The 19,191-nt window shown below is 42.9% G+C and overlaps 1 protein-coding gene across 3 annotated transcripts in view; it reads left to right on the forward strand.

Annotated features, from left to right (window-relative positions):
* Nucleotides 1–1,754: 1,754 nt before the first annotated feature.
* SMS (spermine synthase) overlaps nucleotides 1,755–19,191 on the forward strand; it is a 232,624-nt gene continuing 215,187 nt past the window's right edge. For all 3 annotated transcript variants that reach the window (XR_015728251.1, XM_087871352.1, XM_087871353.1), the window contains exon 1: nucleotides 1,755–3,696. Coding sequence is in view for 2 of the 3 variants with exons in the window: in XM_087871352.1 (XP_087727478.1) it covers nucleotides 3,648–3,696 (49 nt within the window). In the remaining variant the exon portion in view is untranslated. The remainder of the gene's footprint in view (nucleotides 3,697–19,191) is intronic.

Raw genomic sequence — 19,191 nt, forward strand, 5'->3', positions numbered from 1 at the left:
GGTGGATGCTCTGCAGACCCCGTGGCCCAAGGGCCTCCTATACGCCTTCCCTCCCCTACCCGATCCCAGCCGTAATTCGAAAGTTGTTGTTGGAGGGGGCGGAGATGGTGTTAGTGGCCCCTCACTGGCCCAGGTGGCCTTGGTTCGCCGACCTGGTCGACCTGTTGGTCATCAAGCCCTGGCGGATTCCCCTGATCAGAATCGCCCTCAGCCAAGGTCCGGTGCAGCACCCGGACCCGCAGAGACTGCAGTTAGCCGTTTGGAGGTTGAGTGGGGGCTCTTGAGGAGGGAGAACTTTCTGACCAGGGTCATCAAGACTATGCAGGCGGCCAGGCGGCCCTCCACCATGTGTATTTACGAGGCCACGTGGAACAGGTTTGCAGTGTGGTGTGCCTCCAGACATTTGAGTCCAACTTCGGCATTGGTGGTGGAGGTGCTTGAGTTCCTACAGGACGGGTTGGACATGGGACTTTCCACTAACACTCTACAGCGACAGGTGGCTGCGCTAGGCACGGTCTTGACATTTGGGAAGTGGGGTTCCCTCGCTCACCATCCAAGGGTGAAGATTTTTCTGCGTGGAGCGGCTAATTTAAAACCACCGCCTCTTCACCGTTATCCCACCTGGAACCTCTCTAAGGTTCTTCAGGCATTAACAAAGGCACCTTTTGAACCATTGAGGGAGGCTAGCCTCCATCTCCTCTCGTGTAAAGTAGCTTTCCTTGTGGCCATCACGTCTGCCCGACGGATCTCAGAGTTGGCGGCTTTATCGGTGCGGAAAGACCTGTGTATTTTTCACCCCAACAGGGTGGTCCTGCGGCTGGACCGTGCCTTCCTTCCTAAGGTCAACTCCTTGTTCCACCGAGCACAGGAGTTGGTCCTGCCAGACTTCTGCCCTCGGCCTCGGCACGCCTTGGAGCAGACCTGGCACACCTTGGATGTAAGGAGGGCCCTCCGTATTTACATTTTTAGGACCTCTTCTTTCCGGAAGACGGAGGCACTCTTTGTCTCCTTCCAGCCGTCGACTCTTGGCCACAGGGTGACCTCTTCCACGGTGGGGCGCTGGCTCTGGACATGCATCTCTTCTGCTTCAGGCTCTCCCGGTGCCTCAGGGGATAATGGCCCACTCCACCCGCAGTGCTGCCACAACAGCGGCCTGGTCTACCCAAGCGTCTGTGGAGGACATCTGTAGGACGGCCACGTGGACCTCTCCCACTCCCTTCATCCACCACTATAGACTTGACTCCTTCGCTTTGGCGGAGGCAGCATTTGGGAGACGAGTACTGCAGCGGGTTCATGAAGATCCAGGGTCGTCGGCCCAGGACAGTTCCCACCCTGAGGGCTGGCCAGTCTTTGGTATTTCCCAGCCTGGCACCTCCCATTTTTACACTATGGAGAAGTGACGTTGGTCTTACCGTGATACGTTCCTTCTCATAGTGTAAAATGGGAGGTGCCAGCCCCACCCTGTCTGTGTCTGCCTGGACCGGCTCCCCTGGTGGAGCATGTTGTTTCTATCTTTCAGACTGTGTACCATTCGCCTGGACTGCGTACCATTCACATTGGCTTCGTTGGCACAAACTGAAGAGACGTCACCAGGGAGGCGGATCTTCAGACGTTTCAATTCAGGACATAGAGCTACAATATCCCCAGCTTGGCACCTCCCATTTTACACTATGAGAAGGAACGTATCACGGTAAGACCAACGTCCCTTCCATGAACATAGGTGTGTGTAAAGAAAAATGGAGTTTTCTTCTTATGTGGGAAAAATGTGTAATTATGTTTACCTACAAACTGGACTGGAACATATCCATCTTTCCCCAAAATAGGTGTTGTCAGTGGAGAGGACACTATCCCTGTTCCCCTCATGGGGTATGTTCAAAAAAGGGTGCCACTCTTGGTGTAGGTGGATGGCACACTCCATAATACAATTTAGGCAATTGTACCAAATTGCTGGAACCTTGGTCAAGGTCCAAGACCAAATAGATTTTTTGGCAGCAGTGGTCTTCCAAAACTGGCGTGCCATAGACCTTTTAACAACCGAAAGGTGGTTTTTCTACACAAAAAGTCAGGTGTGGTCAGAGAGAGTTCCAAGGACCGGGCATCCAGAATGGGTCAGAAGTTACAAGCAACAGCTTGTAGACAGATGTTATTTTTATTGTGACAGGCCTGGCTTTTATTTCTTGTGCAATACCTGTGTTCAGACAACTAGCTAAGAGAGCAGTGAAAGAGATGAGTTGAAAAAGAATTGATTTTGGTGGAATGTCTTATAGACCGTAAAATTGACCCTGATCTCTTTGATGAAAATGAAGTTTCTGATGCAGGAACATATGTACAACTCTCAACTGGGTAATTAGAGAAAGTGCTTCAGAGAATAAGATTTGAAAATCATATGTATTACTTGTCTTTCTTTTGCACTATTATGTATCTTATCTTGAATTGATTATGTTATGTCAAATGTTATATGCTTGCATTGTTGAATTAAGCTCTGTAATAGGTAAGACTCAATTGTAACCAAGTAAAATAGTCTTAAAGGGAGGATAAGGTAGGACGTAAAATGAAATTTAGATATAAGAGTGAAATAATACGGGGTCAGCTTGGAGGATCTCTGAAGGGCCCCTTTGACTTGAGAAAGTTGCAGAGTTCAAAAAGTTCAGAGTTCAAAAACCACAGAGCTAACTCACTTTCTACAGTTGGAGAGTTCAAAAAGTCAAACCACAAGAAATTAACTAATCTTCCTGTTCAGGCAATAATGGGAGGAGGGAGAGAGCCTAACAGGTAGGTTTATTTCACATTTCCTGTTTTTCGTTACTATAAAGATACGTGTCTTAAAGAAGGTCTTTTGTTCAGAATGTAAATAGAATGCATGTCTGAACCTTTTGGCCAAAATAAAAAAGCTTTTCTGGATCTCGAAACTTAGCTTCTTATTTTTCTGCAACACCAGGACCATGTGCTGGATGGTTCTGCTTCATTAAACAATCTTTCCAATCAGCCTCCATGTTTCCAGTGTTTTTCCCCCCACTTGGAACTGAACCAGATGGATATTTCTTCCAACAATGCCTAAAAGAACATTGTTCTTATACGTTTCAGAATTTCTTCTGGAACTGAAAAATAAAACTGCGACGTAGGAGGACACTAGACCTGGTCTGCATTACCCCAGCCTCAATTTGTTGAAACAGCTTTAGCCATCATAGAATAAACTGAAGCGCAACGTATATAAGAAATCCAAAGAACCTGGAATAAGAACATTCGAGTCATTACGTAAAAAAATGTGTTATTTGAAGCGCCTTTATTTTGCAGGAAGGCCTCGAAGCCAAAGTAGTAGCTACTACTGTAGTAGTGAATCTGTCTCCGATTATAAACAAAAGCCATCAGCTCACCCCTTCAGGCTTCCTAAAACAGCAAATGGAGAGGTGCCGCCCGCGACTCCCACGAATCCCCAGCGGAGTCGCTTTCAATCCCCCCACCTCGGCGTCGATTTATCGCTTCCAGTCATTTGCCCCTCCCCTTCGGGTTCTCACACGGCGGCGGCAACCCCGGCCTCCACCTAGCGTCCTAATACACACACGCACGCACATCGCGCAGGCAGGCAGTGGCACTCGCAACACAGCCACGGCCGTTCCATCAGGCATGGCACAGGCCTCTACTTCATTATGGCAGCAGCGCGACACAGCACTCTGGACTTCATGCTCAGCGCCACAGGTGAGTCACCTCATTCCGGCGACTCGTCCTTTCTGGCCTACCCACCCACTCACGGCTGCCTGACGGGCCCATAATTGTTCTTCCTTCCCTTCCTCAGCAACGGGGGAGAGGAGAGGTCCGAACGGCTTGCAGCAAGAGCCATGGCTCTCCGCAGGCCTCTGCACCAAATGAGACAAGCGAACGAGCGAGTTGTCTTGCCTAGGTCGGCGTGGGAAGAGTGGGGCAGCCTGCCAGCTTTGCCCCGGCGTGTTTCTTTCCTGCTCGCTCTCGTCCTCCCGTCCCCAAATACGCGGCATATTCCCTCTCCGGGTCTCCTTCACCACCAACTCTTGAACCTTCTGTTCTCCCGAATCTTCGATTACCCGACATATTCGGGTTTTTTTCCTCTCCCCCCTCCCCGTTTACAATTATTTTCTGATACTCGATTATTTTCTAACAGTCGTGCCTGCAGCTCCTCCCCTTCGTAAATGCAGATTGCCTAAAAGCCTCTGGCTCCGTTTCCAACCATGCGCATGTGCTTTATGGCCTCTCGTCGGTGAAATCTTGCCATGTGTCTGTCTCGTTCATTTCCCTGAACAGACCCCTCCTCTCACCCGAATATGATTTACTCTCGTAAATAGGCTGGCAAAGATATTTCCACTCCCTTCCAGGCATACTCCCTTTACATACTTAAAAATGTGAGCCCGGGGTGGGTGGATAAAACATCAAAAAGCATTCGCTGCTATTGCAAATGTGAGCCCGTGCCTTTGGTGTGTGTGTGTGTGTGTGTCTGATTTGATAATTGCTGCCTGTTTCTGTCCAGTAGAAATAGGCATCTGTTCATTTTGCACGTCTTGCTGCCAAGGGACAGGTCCTCAGCTGGTAGGTGCTAATGGAAGAGGTGGTCCAGTTAATGATTTCCAGGCTCTACTGGAAATTGGGCTAAAAAGAAAATGTTAGCTGTATAGTAGAGGGGAAATGGTGTGCTTGTTTAATAGAGTAATAATAGAAACAATATGTATTGTACAGGACATGGAAGAATAGGAGCCTTCTTACAAGGATAAATTGGACTGAAACTGTGTCTAATTTTAAATAATTGTAAAAAATAAAGAAATAGGATATTGGATGTTTTATCTCTTGGTTGGAGAAGGAAATATTTGGGATAATTATTCTAATGTCTTTATCTGGCAGTTGGATTTGTTTGTACGTATACATTATTAATTATTTTGGGTGGTATTAAATTGGAATTGGGCTATTTCCCAATGTTTTCCAAAAGGCTGGAATCCAACCATATCTGTTTAGAACACTTCACCTTTAGTGGCATTTAAGAAATGTATTCAAATATTGTACATTTTTTTTACAACCAGTAGGATTGCAATTATTTTGCATAAAAAAATAGGCCAATCTTTATGTAAATGAATCTCAAATAAAAAAAAAGCAATATTTAAAAACTAAGTGGGGAGATGCATTTGGTGGTACTTTTTAAGCAATAGAATTTAAAGACCACGACATGCTGTCCTGCTTCAGGTTTTGTGCGTGTATGTGTGTTTGTGCATACACACACACACACACACACACACACACACACACACACACACACGATTTCTTAGGAGATTATCAATTTTACTTTCAGAGGACAATAGCAAGGAATGACTTGTTTAAGACAGTGCTTGCCTGTGAATTTTGTTTTTAAAGAGGAGTGTGCAGAAAAGTCATCCAAAATCGTTCTGTCAAGGTTATCAGCTAGTTCAGAGAACATAGGCAAAGAAAATATTTTTTTAAAGGCTGCAGCCAGCTATCAGCAATCAGAATGTTTACTTCAGTGTTTCTCTACCTTGGCAGCTTGAAGATGTGTAGACTTCAGCTGTCAGAATTCAGCAGTCAACATGCTGCCTGGAGTATTCTGGGAGTTGAAGTCCACACATCTTCATGCTACCAAGGTTGAAAAATACTGGTTTACTCCATTGCTTGACAAGTAACCCAACAGGTTTCCTCTGTTCTGCTGTTCCTTCTGCTTGTCTGGTGCAGGGTCCCTATCTGACAGGTCCAGTTACTCAGATAGTGCTGGTGATTGATCAGCTTTATGTGTTGTCTGGCTTTGTCCTTCCTGAATAGACATTATGCAGGCTCGACTGAAGCAGCTTTTTCAGCTTTGGACTCAGAGTCTGAGTCCTGACCTGGGCTATAATATATGTGTTAACTGATGTATTAACTTCCTTAGCAGTATCTGGATGGTGCCAAATCTTTTGTGAATGACACTATTAATAACCTATTTATCACATATGATATACTATAGAACTGGTAAAGTAAATTGTTGTATTGCGATGAAACATATTGAAACAACTAAAACATTTATGATTTTTACTGGAATGCACATACAACTATTGACCACAAAACAGCAGTGAGTTCCTTTCCACTTCCACTTCCACTTCCACATTTGCATTTTGTTTTATACCTGTGTTGTGTGACAGCTGTATGCATTGTTGATGTGCTTCATTTAACTACTATATAAGGCTACAGAAACCTGAAAAGTACATTGTCTTTCTTACAGAGTTTTTTTTAACAAAACTCAATAGTCTTGGCTGAACAGGTTGTATATTAGAAAATATTGTAAGAATTGTTGCAAATTAGGATGGTAGATAGTTCTTGTTTTTACAGACTTGCTTTTTGGCTAAAACTACAATACATGTCTGCATTAAAAAGTTTGTTATTTCTATATTCTTAGTTAACTCTAAATGTAGATAGTGTTACTACATTTATTTATGGAATTGAATCTTATGTTTAAAATAAAGGCACCTATTGTTTTCTTAATTTTTTTTCAAGGTTTATTGGGTTTTTATTTTTAAACATTTATCAACATCAATATATGAACAGTGTGGCCTCTGGGTATGGTTCGTGTTAACACAAATAACAATCAATTATTACATTAATTAAACTTATATAATCCTAATATTAATGTACTTGATTATTTTAAAGTAGTTATTCAATATTTCAGTGTTCCATTCTAATGTCAATGATCTTCTTGAACATAACATAGTAATACCATCTTTCAACCTCTCAACTTTCCATCTAATTATTACTTATTTTTAATTTATACAGAAATTATAACTACTAATATTCCCCCTAATTCTTATTTCTATCTCTGTTCTGGCTTCTAGTCAAGTCACTCTTACTAATCTTAATGTTAAAACATATATTTATGTTAATACATAGTCCTTCATATAAGGGTGTATATTCTTATTTCTACCTCTATTTCTAGTTTTTATTTTTATTTTTTTATTGAAAAAGTTTTCAAATACAAATTTTCCCCCCTTTTTTTCCTTCCCCCCTCCTCCCTAACCCCCCCTCGCCACCCATCCTCCCGTGACTTCTTCACACCAAAAACCTAATTCATAACAGATTACATAATATTTTAACATCGCCTTACTCCTTCCTCTATATACTGACCCTTACTTACTAAAAATATTATTAATATTGTTACTTTCCCCTTTTACCATACATTTAAAAAAAAAGCAGTCTGCTATAACATTGTATGATAACTTCTAGTTTAGCATAATATTATTATAACTCCCAATTTAGCAATAATCTGCCCTTTTTGTCCTCCCCAAAACTTATATCTATATATTATTACAACATTTCAAAGCAACCTTCCACTTTAAGACTGTATAATGGATCCTACTTTAACATTTATTCTTTGTGTATATTAATATAACATTTCAAAGCAGCCTTCCCCATAAATCCTAATTTAACATTTATTCAACTCTATTCATTTCCTCCACTGCCCTAAATATATCACTTAAACATCCCTTTTCTTAAACTAATCAATCAGTAAACTAACATATTTCCACCCACTTTCCTACAAAATTACCATGCACAACAATTCTTAATATCTTTAATCCACTGCCCACTCTGCTAAAATATATATATATATATATGTATATATTCCGTTATTTAAAAAAAGAAAAGACAATAACTTTAAATTTATAATCCATATAATATCTTCTTTGATGTCTTTCCACTGGATTGTTGAGTCCCTCATCCATAATTGGGTAACGTAGCATCCTGGTGCAACAGTTTGTTCAAAGTCTTCAGTCATCATCTGCCCCCATCAGTAATGAATATCCTCATATATATATAAAAGTAAAAACAACCACCCGAGTGACATTATGATTATATTCCATATAGTTGTAATTGTGGCTTTCATCAGGATTATTAATTCCCATCGTCCTAATGGGTAACAACCAGATCTTCTGCATGCCCCAACGTAGCTCTCTTGCCTTGTAGCTCAGAATAGTTATAATATATTTATCAATACAAGAAAGAAATCCAAAATAGATAATTCAAATCCAACAGTTTAAGGCTCTTTTCACATCCCAAAATTACGGCATTGCAGAGGTCTGTCACTGTCCTCAGGATGATATTAACCAATACTTCGCCTCCACTATCTTTTCACATATTCATTCATTTTTTTAAAATCACTGGCTTCACCGTTGCTTAATTTAGAAATTTCTGTTTTTATGAGACCTATTTCTTTTTTTCTTTTCTTTTTGTGGGTTTAATTTCCATCCTGTTTTCCTTTCTACAAGTTGTATATCAACTGATCGGTTTTCATTCTGCTTTATAAGTTGATCTTGTTGGTTTTGTTTTTGTATCTCATATTTCTTTTTTGCCAATTGTATATCAGCTAATTGGTTTCCATACTTGTCTTTAACTTGGTGAATCATCACGTTGAAATCAGATGCCGCTTCTCTCATATTTGTAGATAATCCAGCTGGGGTATCGAGAGAATCCAAAGGCAATTTGTCTACCGCAACCTCTGTAATTCGATGTTTTCCCTTTATTTCCAACTCCTTCTGCTTATCCTGTATTGTGCCTATAGATGTTAAGTTCATTTTCAAATTTTTTTGATAAAATTCTTCCGCTTTTTCAACAGTATCTAATTGGTATCTTTCTCCTTGATATCTCAATATTATGCCAACTGGGGCATCCCACCTAAATGGAATATTTCTGTATTTTAACTCAGTCACCAGAAAACCAAATTTCTTCCTTTCCGTTAACATCTTGGGGGGGAGCTCTTTGTAGATCCATATCTTTCTTCCATACAATTGCAAAGTAGAATTGAAGGAATTTTGCACAACATTATTCCTAATTTCTTTATCTGTAAAATAAATCACCACATCTCTAGGCAATTGCCTTTGCTTTGCAATCCAGGAGTTTATTCTGAACACTCTGTCAATCCTACAAAACACTTCCTCAGGTTGAACCTTTAAAATCCCAGCCAGAATTTCAAAGATATTTTCCTTAAATCATCTCTGTTATTTTCCTGCAAACCTCTGAGTCTGATCGCATATTCTGTAAAATTGTAATGCACCATTAGGACCTCTCTTTCAATCCGTTGTTGTAAATTTTCTGCATTACAAGACTTTTGTTCAACCTCCATTTTAGGTTTTTCTTCTGAGCTATTGTCTTGAATGTTTGTCAAATCATTTTCAATTTTTTGTATTTTATTATCCAAATTGTCCTCAATTTCTTCCACTTTAGACTCTAATAAGTTAGTATTTTCATCCAACTTAATCATAAATTCTACAAAGCCATTAGCCATTTTTATAATCTTTCGATCCAGAATATCAAACTTTAATTGCACTAATTCTTTAATTTCCTGCTTAAATTTTTCAAAGTTCTGATTCACAATCTCATCCCTTCTTACAATCTCCTCCAAAAGAAATTCAATTATATTAAAATCAGTTTTCTGAGACTGGAGCTTTAAAACTTGGTCACGTAATTTGTTAATGGGGGAATCCCCCCCCCATTGCTTGTTTGTCCGGCTTTAATGCCATATTTCAACACAGACATACTATTTTTTAAAAAAAAAAGAAAAGAGAGGCAGCAGAGAAAAAAAAAACTTCTTTCCAACCAAGATCAATATCAAATCTCCAGGAAGAGAAAAAGCACAAAAGTAGAGCTTTATTTTCAAGTGTAGCCAAAAATATTTATTCAGCTACTTTGTATCTCAATAGGAAACGGAAGGACTCTCCCTTTCAGCCCCTTCTCAAGCCTCGGCAATCGCCCTTTTTAAAGATTCTTTTTTCCTTTTCCTTTTCCTTCTTCAATAATTGTTATAAAATAAATGAGATACTTGCGATTCAGGGTCACAGGTCCAGCTCATATCCCTTCAAATGTAGCCAGGAGCATTTATTCTGCTACTTTGTAACTTAATAAGAAACGGAAGGACTTTCTCTTTTCAGCTTCCCTGCTCCAGTTTCGGCAATCGCCATTTTAAAAGGTCTTTTTTACTTTGTTGAATATCCTTTGCGAAATAAGTATTAATACTTGCAATTTAGGGTCACAGGTCCAGATCCAAATCTCATCATCTTTAGTTAATCTGTTAAATATCTTAAAAAGCTTGTCTTCGTAGCCTTGTTCTGCAAAAAGGCAGAAGTCTCCCAACGCCCGGAGTGGGCAGCGAGTGCTATAGGGAGCTTCCTCCGCCCGCCCCCAAGAGTAAAAAAAAAAACCCTGGGGGCCACGGAGAGCTCTACCTACACTCACCTGCTCTATCCCACATTTCCTCCTGGAAATGGGGTTTTTCGAGCCGCCTTTGCGCTGTACAGGCGGCTCTTTACAGGCGAAGGGGCTGGCGGTCCCGAGAGACCGTCTGGTGGCTACGAAGAGCAAACCGGAAGCCACTATTTCTAGTTTTTAAATAGGCCATCATTATATTAGAAAAAAGAAGAAAGAAAAAAAGGAAAAAATAGTTCTATCCATCATCCCTTGCCCATTTTAATAATTCAATTCTTATTCGTATTTTGGCTTTCCTCCCATACTCTCCTGGATCTTTGTCTCTGTCAACATCTGTATCTTCATTATTCCATCTAAATATTTCTCCTATTTCCATCTTCCTAGGCTACCATATCTTCAGAGTATCCACCCATGCTCCTATCTCCCTTTCAAAAACATCTTCCAGATTATAAAATTCCAGTTCCATTTTATATCTCTCAAAAAGTTTTTTTCATCCTCTTGTTTTATTTGGTGGTTTGTTCTATATTTTCTTCCATTCTTTCTGCTGTCTGCTCTCTTTCCTGGACTCTTTGAGCTTCATTCATTGCCACTTGTATCATATTTTCTACTTTGTCACTTATGCCTTGGATTAAGTCTTGTATCTCTCTTTGATTCTTCTTTATCATGGTATCCCTGATGCTTTGAAACATGAAACATCCACGCCATTTCTCTTGAAATCTCACTCATTTCCCCCCAAAAGACATCTTTTTCATTATAAATATGCATAAGGGTACATCTACGGAAATGGTTTGGGATGCAAGTAAAACATATATGAGAGGTATCTTGATATATTTGAATAATAAACACAGACGTAAACAGGAAAAAAAAGGAAGGACTTAGAAGAGGAAATTAAAAAAAAAGAACAAGCTTTGATATTGAACCCAGCAGACAAGAAAATAAAAGAGGCAATTAACTTACTGTGAGGGCAATTTAATATGCTAATGGCAGATCAGATCGCAACTAATTTGCAATATGCTAAACACAATACTTTTTGCAATGCTAATAAACCAGGGAGATGGTTAGCATATCTGTTAAGGAAAAAACAAAAGTCACGGACCATAGAGAAAATAGAATATAAAGGTAAAGAGGTTTATCAGCAAAATATGATTAAAAAAGCATTTTTAGCATTTTATACGAGGTTGTACGCTAGTGATAAAATTCAAAGTATAGATGTCGATAGATACTTACAGAAAGAGAATATTCCTATAATTACAAAAGAGCAAAGGGAGGGTTTAAATCAACCAATAACTTCTGAGGAGATTATGTTTGCAATTAAGCAGTTGAAAGTGGGTAAAGCCCCTGGGACGGATGGTTTGACAGCTATTTATTATAAACACTTGCAGTTAGAAATGGTGGAACCACTCGAGTTATTTACCAACATACAATCTGGAGGAGATGTACCCCCATCCTGGAGGACAGCTTTTATTTCTCTGATTCCAAAGGAGGAGCAAGACCACACCCAGCCAAAAAATTATAGGCCTATATCACTTTTAAATACAGATTACAAGATTTTTGCTAAAATACTAGCAAATAGGTTAATGACAGTCATGCAACAAATGATTCATAATGATCAAACTGGTTTTATAAATGGTAGACAAATGAAGAGTAATGTAAGGCAAATCCCAACCAAATCCCTGGGGTGCTAATATTTCTTGATGCGGAGAAAGCATTTGATTGATTGAATTGACATTTCTTATTGAAAATAATAGAAAAGATGCAGCTTGGAGAATATTTTACACAATCTATTAAGGCAATATATCAGAAACAAACAGCGCAAATAATAATTAATGGTAGTTTAACAGATACTTTTAATATAGAAAAAGGAACAAGACAAGGATGTCCCTTGTCTCCATTATTGTTTATCTTGACTTTGGAATTTTTGTTGAGTAAAATACGTGGATCGGATAAAATAAACGGAATTAAAATTAGGCAGTACGACTACAGATTACGAGCATTTGCAGACGACTTGGTTGTTACTTTAACCCAACCATTACAGTCGGTTGTAGGTTTAATGGATATAATTAATCAATATGGACAAGTATCTGGATTTAAAATAAATGCAGGGAAAACGAAGATAATAACTAAAAATATGACTACAAATCAAAAAGATGAATTAGAAAGGCTAACAGATTTGAAATAGTAAAAAAAGTTAAGTACTTAGGGGTTTATATTACAACATCAAATGCGAAATTATTTAAGCATAATTATGATCCGTTGTGGCAAAAAATAAAGAGAGAGATGGAAAATTGGAAAAAATTACAATTATCTTTGTTAGGAAGAATAGCAGCAGTAAAAATGAATGTTTTGCCTAAGTTTTTGTTTCTTTTTCAAATGATACCAATACTTTAAAAAGATGAAAATTTGAAGATATGGCAGAAAGGTATTAATAATTTTGTCTGGGCAGGGAAGAGACCCAGAATAAAACAAAAAATAATGCAGGATATACGTGAAAGAGGAGGTCTCAAAATGCCCAATTTAAGATTATATTATGAGGATTATATTTCTCAATTGAGCATGTGCAAGATGGCGGTGACATCTCCGAGTGCTGCGTGAGGATGGATGGCCTCGGGGCTTCAGGGGGTTACTACAGGGGCGCTCGACCATCAGCAACCCCTGGTTTGACCGGTTGAGTTTGGGGCGAGGATTTTAAGACCGTCCTTGCCCCTCAGCGTATTGTGTGTGGCTCGGCTTACCCTTGGGCGCATTGGGCTTGTGCGGCTGGCTCGGCTCGGCTGCGGAAGGCTGTAGCTGCGGCGGCCTTGGGTGTTGGTGTTCGGCTGGGCGCGGCGAGACTGGAGGCGCCGGAGGAGCCGGGGGAGTATTGCGGAACGCCGGAGCGCCAGAGGAGCCCGGGGGAGTGCTGAGCTTGGGGCGAGGAGTTGGAGATCTCCCTCGCTCCTCGGTGTGTCGGATCCAGCTCGGCTCGTCCTCGGGCGCATCGGACTGGGCTCGGCTCGGTTGCGGAGGGCTGTGGCTGCGTCGGCCTTGGGCGTTGGCTCCTGAGTGTGGCGAAGCCAAAGGAGCCGGAGGAGCCAGGGGGAATGCTGGCTTGTCGGCCGCCCGCTGGTAGCGCTCGTGGCGGCGAAGAAGGTGAAGGAGAAGGCGGTGATGTGATGACATGGCAGCCTGGTAGTGAGCGGGAAGATGGCCCGCTTGAATTTTTTTTTCATCTGCCCCACCTGGAAATCTCCACGGCAGTCCCTTGGAACCGGGGATGGTGAAATTGGCATCAGTGGGGGTGCGAGACCGGCCCTGAGACTATCTAGGGCCGCAGCATACCCCATTAGAAACACTGGACGCTTGGCCAAACACCGGCATGAAGGGGGCTGCTGTGGAGGAAACGGAGAGGGGCACAGACAGTTGCCTGATGGAGATGTGTGACCCCTCACCGAAGACCTTTAACGTGTGCAGAAGACCTGGAGGCCTCCTCAAAACTGAGGAAATAGGGTTGGGGGTGACGGAGGGGCATCCCTCCGTCGCATTGATATCTATCCCCTCCCCTCCTCTCCCCCCTTCCTGGGCACTGCATATGTTATGAAACGGGCTTACCAGCTGCCCTTAAATTGAAGGGGTTTTCCTCTCCTTCCCCCCCACTTCCCTTTTCCCTCTTTTCCCCTCTATCGGAACTATTACTTGAATATGATCTGCGAGTATACAACTATGCCAGAGACTATTTCGATCTCTCTCCCTGGACTGACTGACCGACTGATAGACTGATAGCTTTTGACTCTCCGGCTTTGGTTAGTCAATGAGGCAACATCTGAGGGGGACTTTATTACATCTTGACTGTACCACTGGGAGGAATACTCCGTTTCAATCTAAGGTCATTTGTAGGCCGCTCGTCGTGTGAGGACGAGTTGGATGTCCCTCCTATTGGATTGTATCTGTCAGGACCCTTCCCCTGTCGTGAGAGGACAGTGGAAGTGCCAGTGCGTCTCATTGAACAATACCTGTATGTTACATCTTTTGTGAGACCCCTGTTTATGCTCCGTGCCTCCATTGTTACACCTCGAGATGTATACGACATTGGACCTTCTTGTGCTGCGAGATTCCCCCCTCTTGCAGATGTGGCCCTCCTCTCTATCGAGGGCCTACCTCAAGGATGGATTTTGGGACCCGGAGAGGTGGCATGTGAAAACTAGGGGGTTGAGGGGTTTGTTATTCAATTTTTTAGTTAAATCTTTAAGGGGTTCTAGGGAGGGGGAGGGTTTGATTCGAATGCGGGTGGTGGGCATGGGGGATAGCCCACTAAGGGGAGGGGCGGGCCTGGCAAGGAAGCACGGCGTGGGAGGTGGGGATCCTGGGGTCGAGTTTGTCCGGATAGTGCTTTGAACATCTCTACCGTGAGTGGGAGGAGTAGATACTGTGGAAGCAGGGAGCCATATCGAGTCGGGTGTGCACACTCACTGTTTACGAGCAGTGGTGCGCTCCGGCCCCCAAGGTTCCACCCATTCCCCAGGTTGCACAGACCCTCAGGGCCCGGCCCTCTGGCTGATGCTGTGCAATGCCAGGTCCGTAGTAAATAAAGCCCCCCTCATCTGTGACCTAATTGGTGAGGGGGGAGCGGACCTGGCAGGTATTACGGAGACCTGGTTGGGCCAGGAGGGGGGGGTTCCCTTCATTGAAATGTGCCCGCCAGGTTTCCTTGCATTCCATCGGCCGAGGTCACAGGGCAGGGGCGGGGGAGTAGCGGTTATTATTAAAGAAGGTCTGAGTTCGAGGGAGGCCACTGTTCCTCAGACGGCCGGCTGTGAGTCCCTTCTTGTGAAGTGGGGTCATGGGGTTCAGATGGGTTTGCTGATCACGTACCTGGCTCCCTGCCACGTGGCAGCAGCCCTGCCCGAGCTCTTCGACGTTATCGCCGCGGTGGCGGTTGATACCCCTGCCATCTGTGGGTGAGACGTCGGAGGTGGTTCAGGAGTTCATGGCTTCCATGACAGCTATGGACCTTACCCAGTTAATTCATGGCCCTACCCACACAGGGGGAAACACGCTGGACCTGATTTTTGTCTCTGGACAGTGGTTGAGTGATTTTGAGATAGGGGACATAGTCACCGAGCCCTTGTCATGGTCAGATCACTCTCTCCTTTGCCTTGACCTTCGAACCGCTATACCCCGTCGCAGGGAGGCGGAGCCGGTAAGATGGTTCCGCCCCAGGCGCCTGATGGAACCTGATAGGTTCCAGATGGAGCTTGGGCCATTTCCTGAGGCTCTGGCACACGCCTCGACTAGGGACCTAGTGGCCGCCTGGGATAGGATGGCCGCTGGAGCTCTGGATCGGGTCGTGCCTTTGCGGCCTCTGACCCGGCGCCGATCTCACCTAGCTCCTTAGTTCACTGAGGAGCTGAGGGAGATGAAGCGCCGGAAAAGATGCCTAGAGAGTAGTTGGAGGGTCAGTCTTTCTGAATCCGACCAGACACTGGTAAGATCTCATATTAAGAATTACCTAGTGGCAATAAAAGCAGCAAAATGTACATATTTTGCTGCTCTTATTGCATCATCAGATAATCACCCGGCCGCTCTGTTTAGGGTGACCCGCTCCCTGCTCCACCAGGAAGTGCGGGAGGACCCCTTGGAGGGTAGAGCCAAGGATTTTGTTCAATATCTGCATGACAAAATCACTCAGATTCGGGAAGATCTGGACTCCGACTGGGTAGTTCCATGGGGATGACTGAAGCAGGTCTTGAGTTACCTGGGATGAGTTTGATCCTGTGACCCCTGAGGACGTGGACAGGATTCTGGGTGGACTGAACGTGACCACATGTTTATGGGACCCGTGCCCCTCCTGGTTAGTGCTGGCTTCCTGGGAGGTGACGCGAGGCTGGCTCCAGGGGATTATAAATGCTTCGTTGGGTGAGGGTGACTGTTGCATTCATTCTGGCGGGCTTCTCATAGGAGGTCCAGTTTAGGAAAACACAGGACAAGCATTTTCTCGGGATGAGAGAGCCTAGAGCTGACTCCAGACCTCTCTTTTATTAATCATCAAAATACAGCGTCATCAGAAGGCGTTATTATGGCTACACATCTCATATTACATACAAGAGATAGGGAAGCGATACTAAAGGTGCAAAAACGAATCATAACTCTGGCTATTTGGTACCAGTTACTACCAGGCGAGAGGCCCATCTCCTCGTCTCCCCGCTATCAGAGATTACCTCAACCCTCAGGAATGTAGCAGGAGGAGATATCTCTGGCTTTGCTAATACAGTCTATGTTAAGAACAAAGAGAGAATGAATAGGGCCCTTCAGAGAGTATCCATATGAACCCGCTTTTCATAGTTTGATTATTTCGGTGCTAAGCTCCATACAAGTGTCCAACCAGTTAAACTGGTCTATACATGTACTATGGCCACCGCATTCCCACATTTCCTCTGTTTTTGTTTTTTGCAACAGGGTTCAGCTGTGTTGTTATTATGATGTTCTCTTTATGCCTGGAAAACATGTCTATCATCATAGCAAACAAAGCAGGAATATATTGAACACTACAACATACAGAAATAAGCAAAGCAATGAGCATGAGTACAGTAGATAATATGTTCTTCAGCCATCTGGTTTCTGCAAATGTTTTTAGCTCACCCATCCTTTTATTATGGTGAACAAAGTTAGTGGAAAAGTGGCCAGGAGATGTCAAGCGAGGTAGGCCATCATGTTTCTGAGTTGTATTCCAGTTATACATTTCCACAAATCGCTCACACAAATTGTAAATCCATCCGGTTTCAGGCACCCAAGAAAACCACATGTCAGGAGTTTGTAACCTCTGAGTTATCTTGGAAGCCCTATCTTGCAAGTCCCGAGCACCTTCTCTGACCACTCCTGATTCGTTCCTCCAGTTCCAGAAGGGCTTTGGTTTCACTTATCAGGACGTCCTTCCTATTGGAGGGAATAAAACCTTTGCACATTTGCAGAAGGGAGGGGAGACATTGGATACAGCAACAAAGCAAAACAAGCAGTACAATTATAGATACAATATTTGGCATTATTGATTTCAACCAAGAACCATCCGGGAGCCATGACCAAAGAGCAGCCCAGATGTCAATGGCGCCAGATCCATTGGATGATAAGGGATTGTTTTTTGATCAAGTTTTCCATATGTTCTATGGTGTGAGTGATGTTATACTGATAATCAGATACATAATATCTAAAGCATATCGGTTTTGTAAGACCACCTCCCTGATTTCAGCCAGTTCTTTATTCATCAGCTTCAGCACCTTGATAGTCTCGTTGAACATATATACTGTCCAGTTATTTAATAAATGAAGATCCCAATAGTTCATTGCCACCCAAGATTGGGCAAGATGCCTCTGGATATCTGAGTTTTTAATGAGCCACCCAGTGTCAGTAGTGGGTGTGGTTTAGGAAATAGGAGTAGTGGAGTTTGTCCAGTTAGCAGCTATTTGAATGTCTTTTATTACTGTCCCATCATGATTGAATGTAGAGGCTGCTGACATGAAGGATCATGAGATGTAGGGGCAATAGATGCAAGATCATGACTTAATTCCAGAATAGTCTCCTTTATGCAATTGTTACAGAGGCCCATTGTCCTTATCCACTCCCCCCTCAGCTGGAAATGTCAATATGGGAAACCTTAGGTGGTGGAGTAGACTTAGGTAGAAAGTAAGGGCCTCGTGCATAGACAATGCGTTTCTGGCGGGAGCGTACTTGACTTGAAGTGTATGTATGTGGGGATTTGATGTTCCTTACATGGTCACTTGAGAGTCCCAAAGCTAACAATGTCCAAGGCCATAAACAAATCATAGTCACTTATACGTGTGAAACAAAATTACTAGCAAAATTAGAAAAACAATTCTACTAACATTAGTATGTGTAAGGAAGTGTTAAAATGTATATGTACAATGTGAAGGTATTTTTTCTCCTGATGAAATCTTCCGCTGCGCGCAGGGGACTAGCTTCCGGTGTAGTCCTGCAAAGCTGATGGTCACCACCATGCGTTGAGTGTCTGTTGCCAGGAGGACTCAGCAAGGCTGTTTTCTCCTTAAATCTCAGCACCAGGAGTTTCTCCTTCTTTTTGTTGTAAATGAAATGGTCTTACGTGTCTTCCGGTGATCCAAATGATGGGATCATTGTCCTGGACAGCAGCATATCCATGGCCCCAGGTAATAAGGTCAGCAGGTCCTCTCCATGCAGGATCAGGTAGTTGGTGGAAATAGACCTTCAGTTTTAGGGCAGCTGATGGATAAGCAGAAAAATGACGGGTCGCAGCCGATGTGGGAGGTTGTCCAGTCAGGTTAAGGAAGTTCAAAGTATATAAACAAAGATTGAGTTTGTTTTGCATGGCTGGGAGGCCGAGGCATTTTTCCTCTTTCAATTTTATAAGCCAAATTTGTGTGTGATGGACCACTTCTTACAAAAGTCTGCAAAGGCAGTACTGGTGTAGCAGATCCATTGTCAGTTTTAATTTCAATTGGGCATCCCATCGATGCAGAAGTCTGAAAACAATGATTTATTACATGTTTGGTTGCTTCCCCCCTTTTTGGGAATGCCATTAATAAGTCCTGAATAAGTATCCAAGGAAACATGCAAATATTTCCATGGGGCAAAGGAAAGGTATTGAGTCACATCCATTTGCCAGATTTCACAAGCTTTGAGTCCTCTAGGTTTTACACCCATAGGGATAGAATGAGCTTGTTGACTACAGGTAGGACATTGTTGTATGATGGCAGTCGCTTCAGCTGCCGTGAGACCAAATTGTTTCGCCAATGCTTTTTTATTTTGATGAAAATAGGCATGACTGTCCCATGGTGTGATGGAAGATATAACCATGAGCGCAGTTGCAGCTTTGTCATTTCCCTCTTCCAATCTCTGTCTCCGCTACCCACAATATCTATAACCTTCCAATAAACAAATCTCCTTATAACACTAAACATTCAAGTCCTTCTCCCATTGCCATTCTGACTTCCAAGCCAGCCCAAGTCTGTGCAAACCAACTTTTTCTTAAAC

This window comes from Pantherophis guttatus, chromosome 5 (assembly GCF_059756535.1).
Source record: "Pantherophis guttatus breed Tessera chromosome 5, ASM5975653v1, whole genome shotgun sequence".
NCBI lineage: Eukaryota > Metazoa > Chordata > Lepidosauria > Squamata > Colubridae > Pantherophis > Pantherophis guttatus.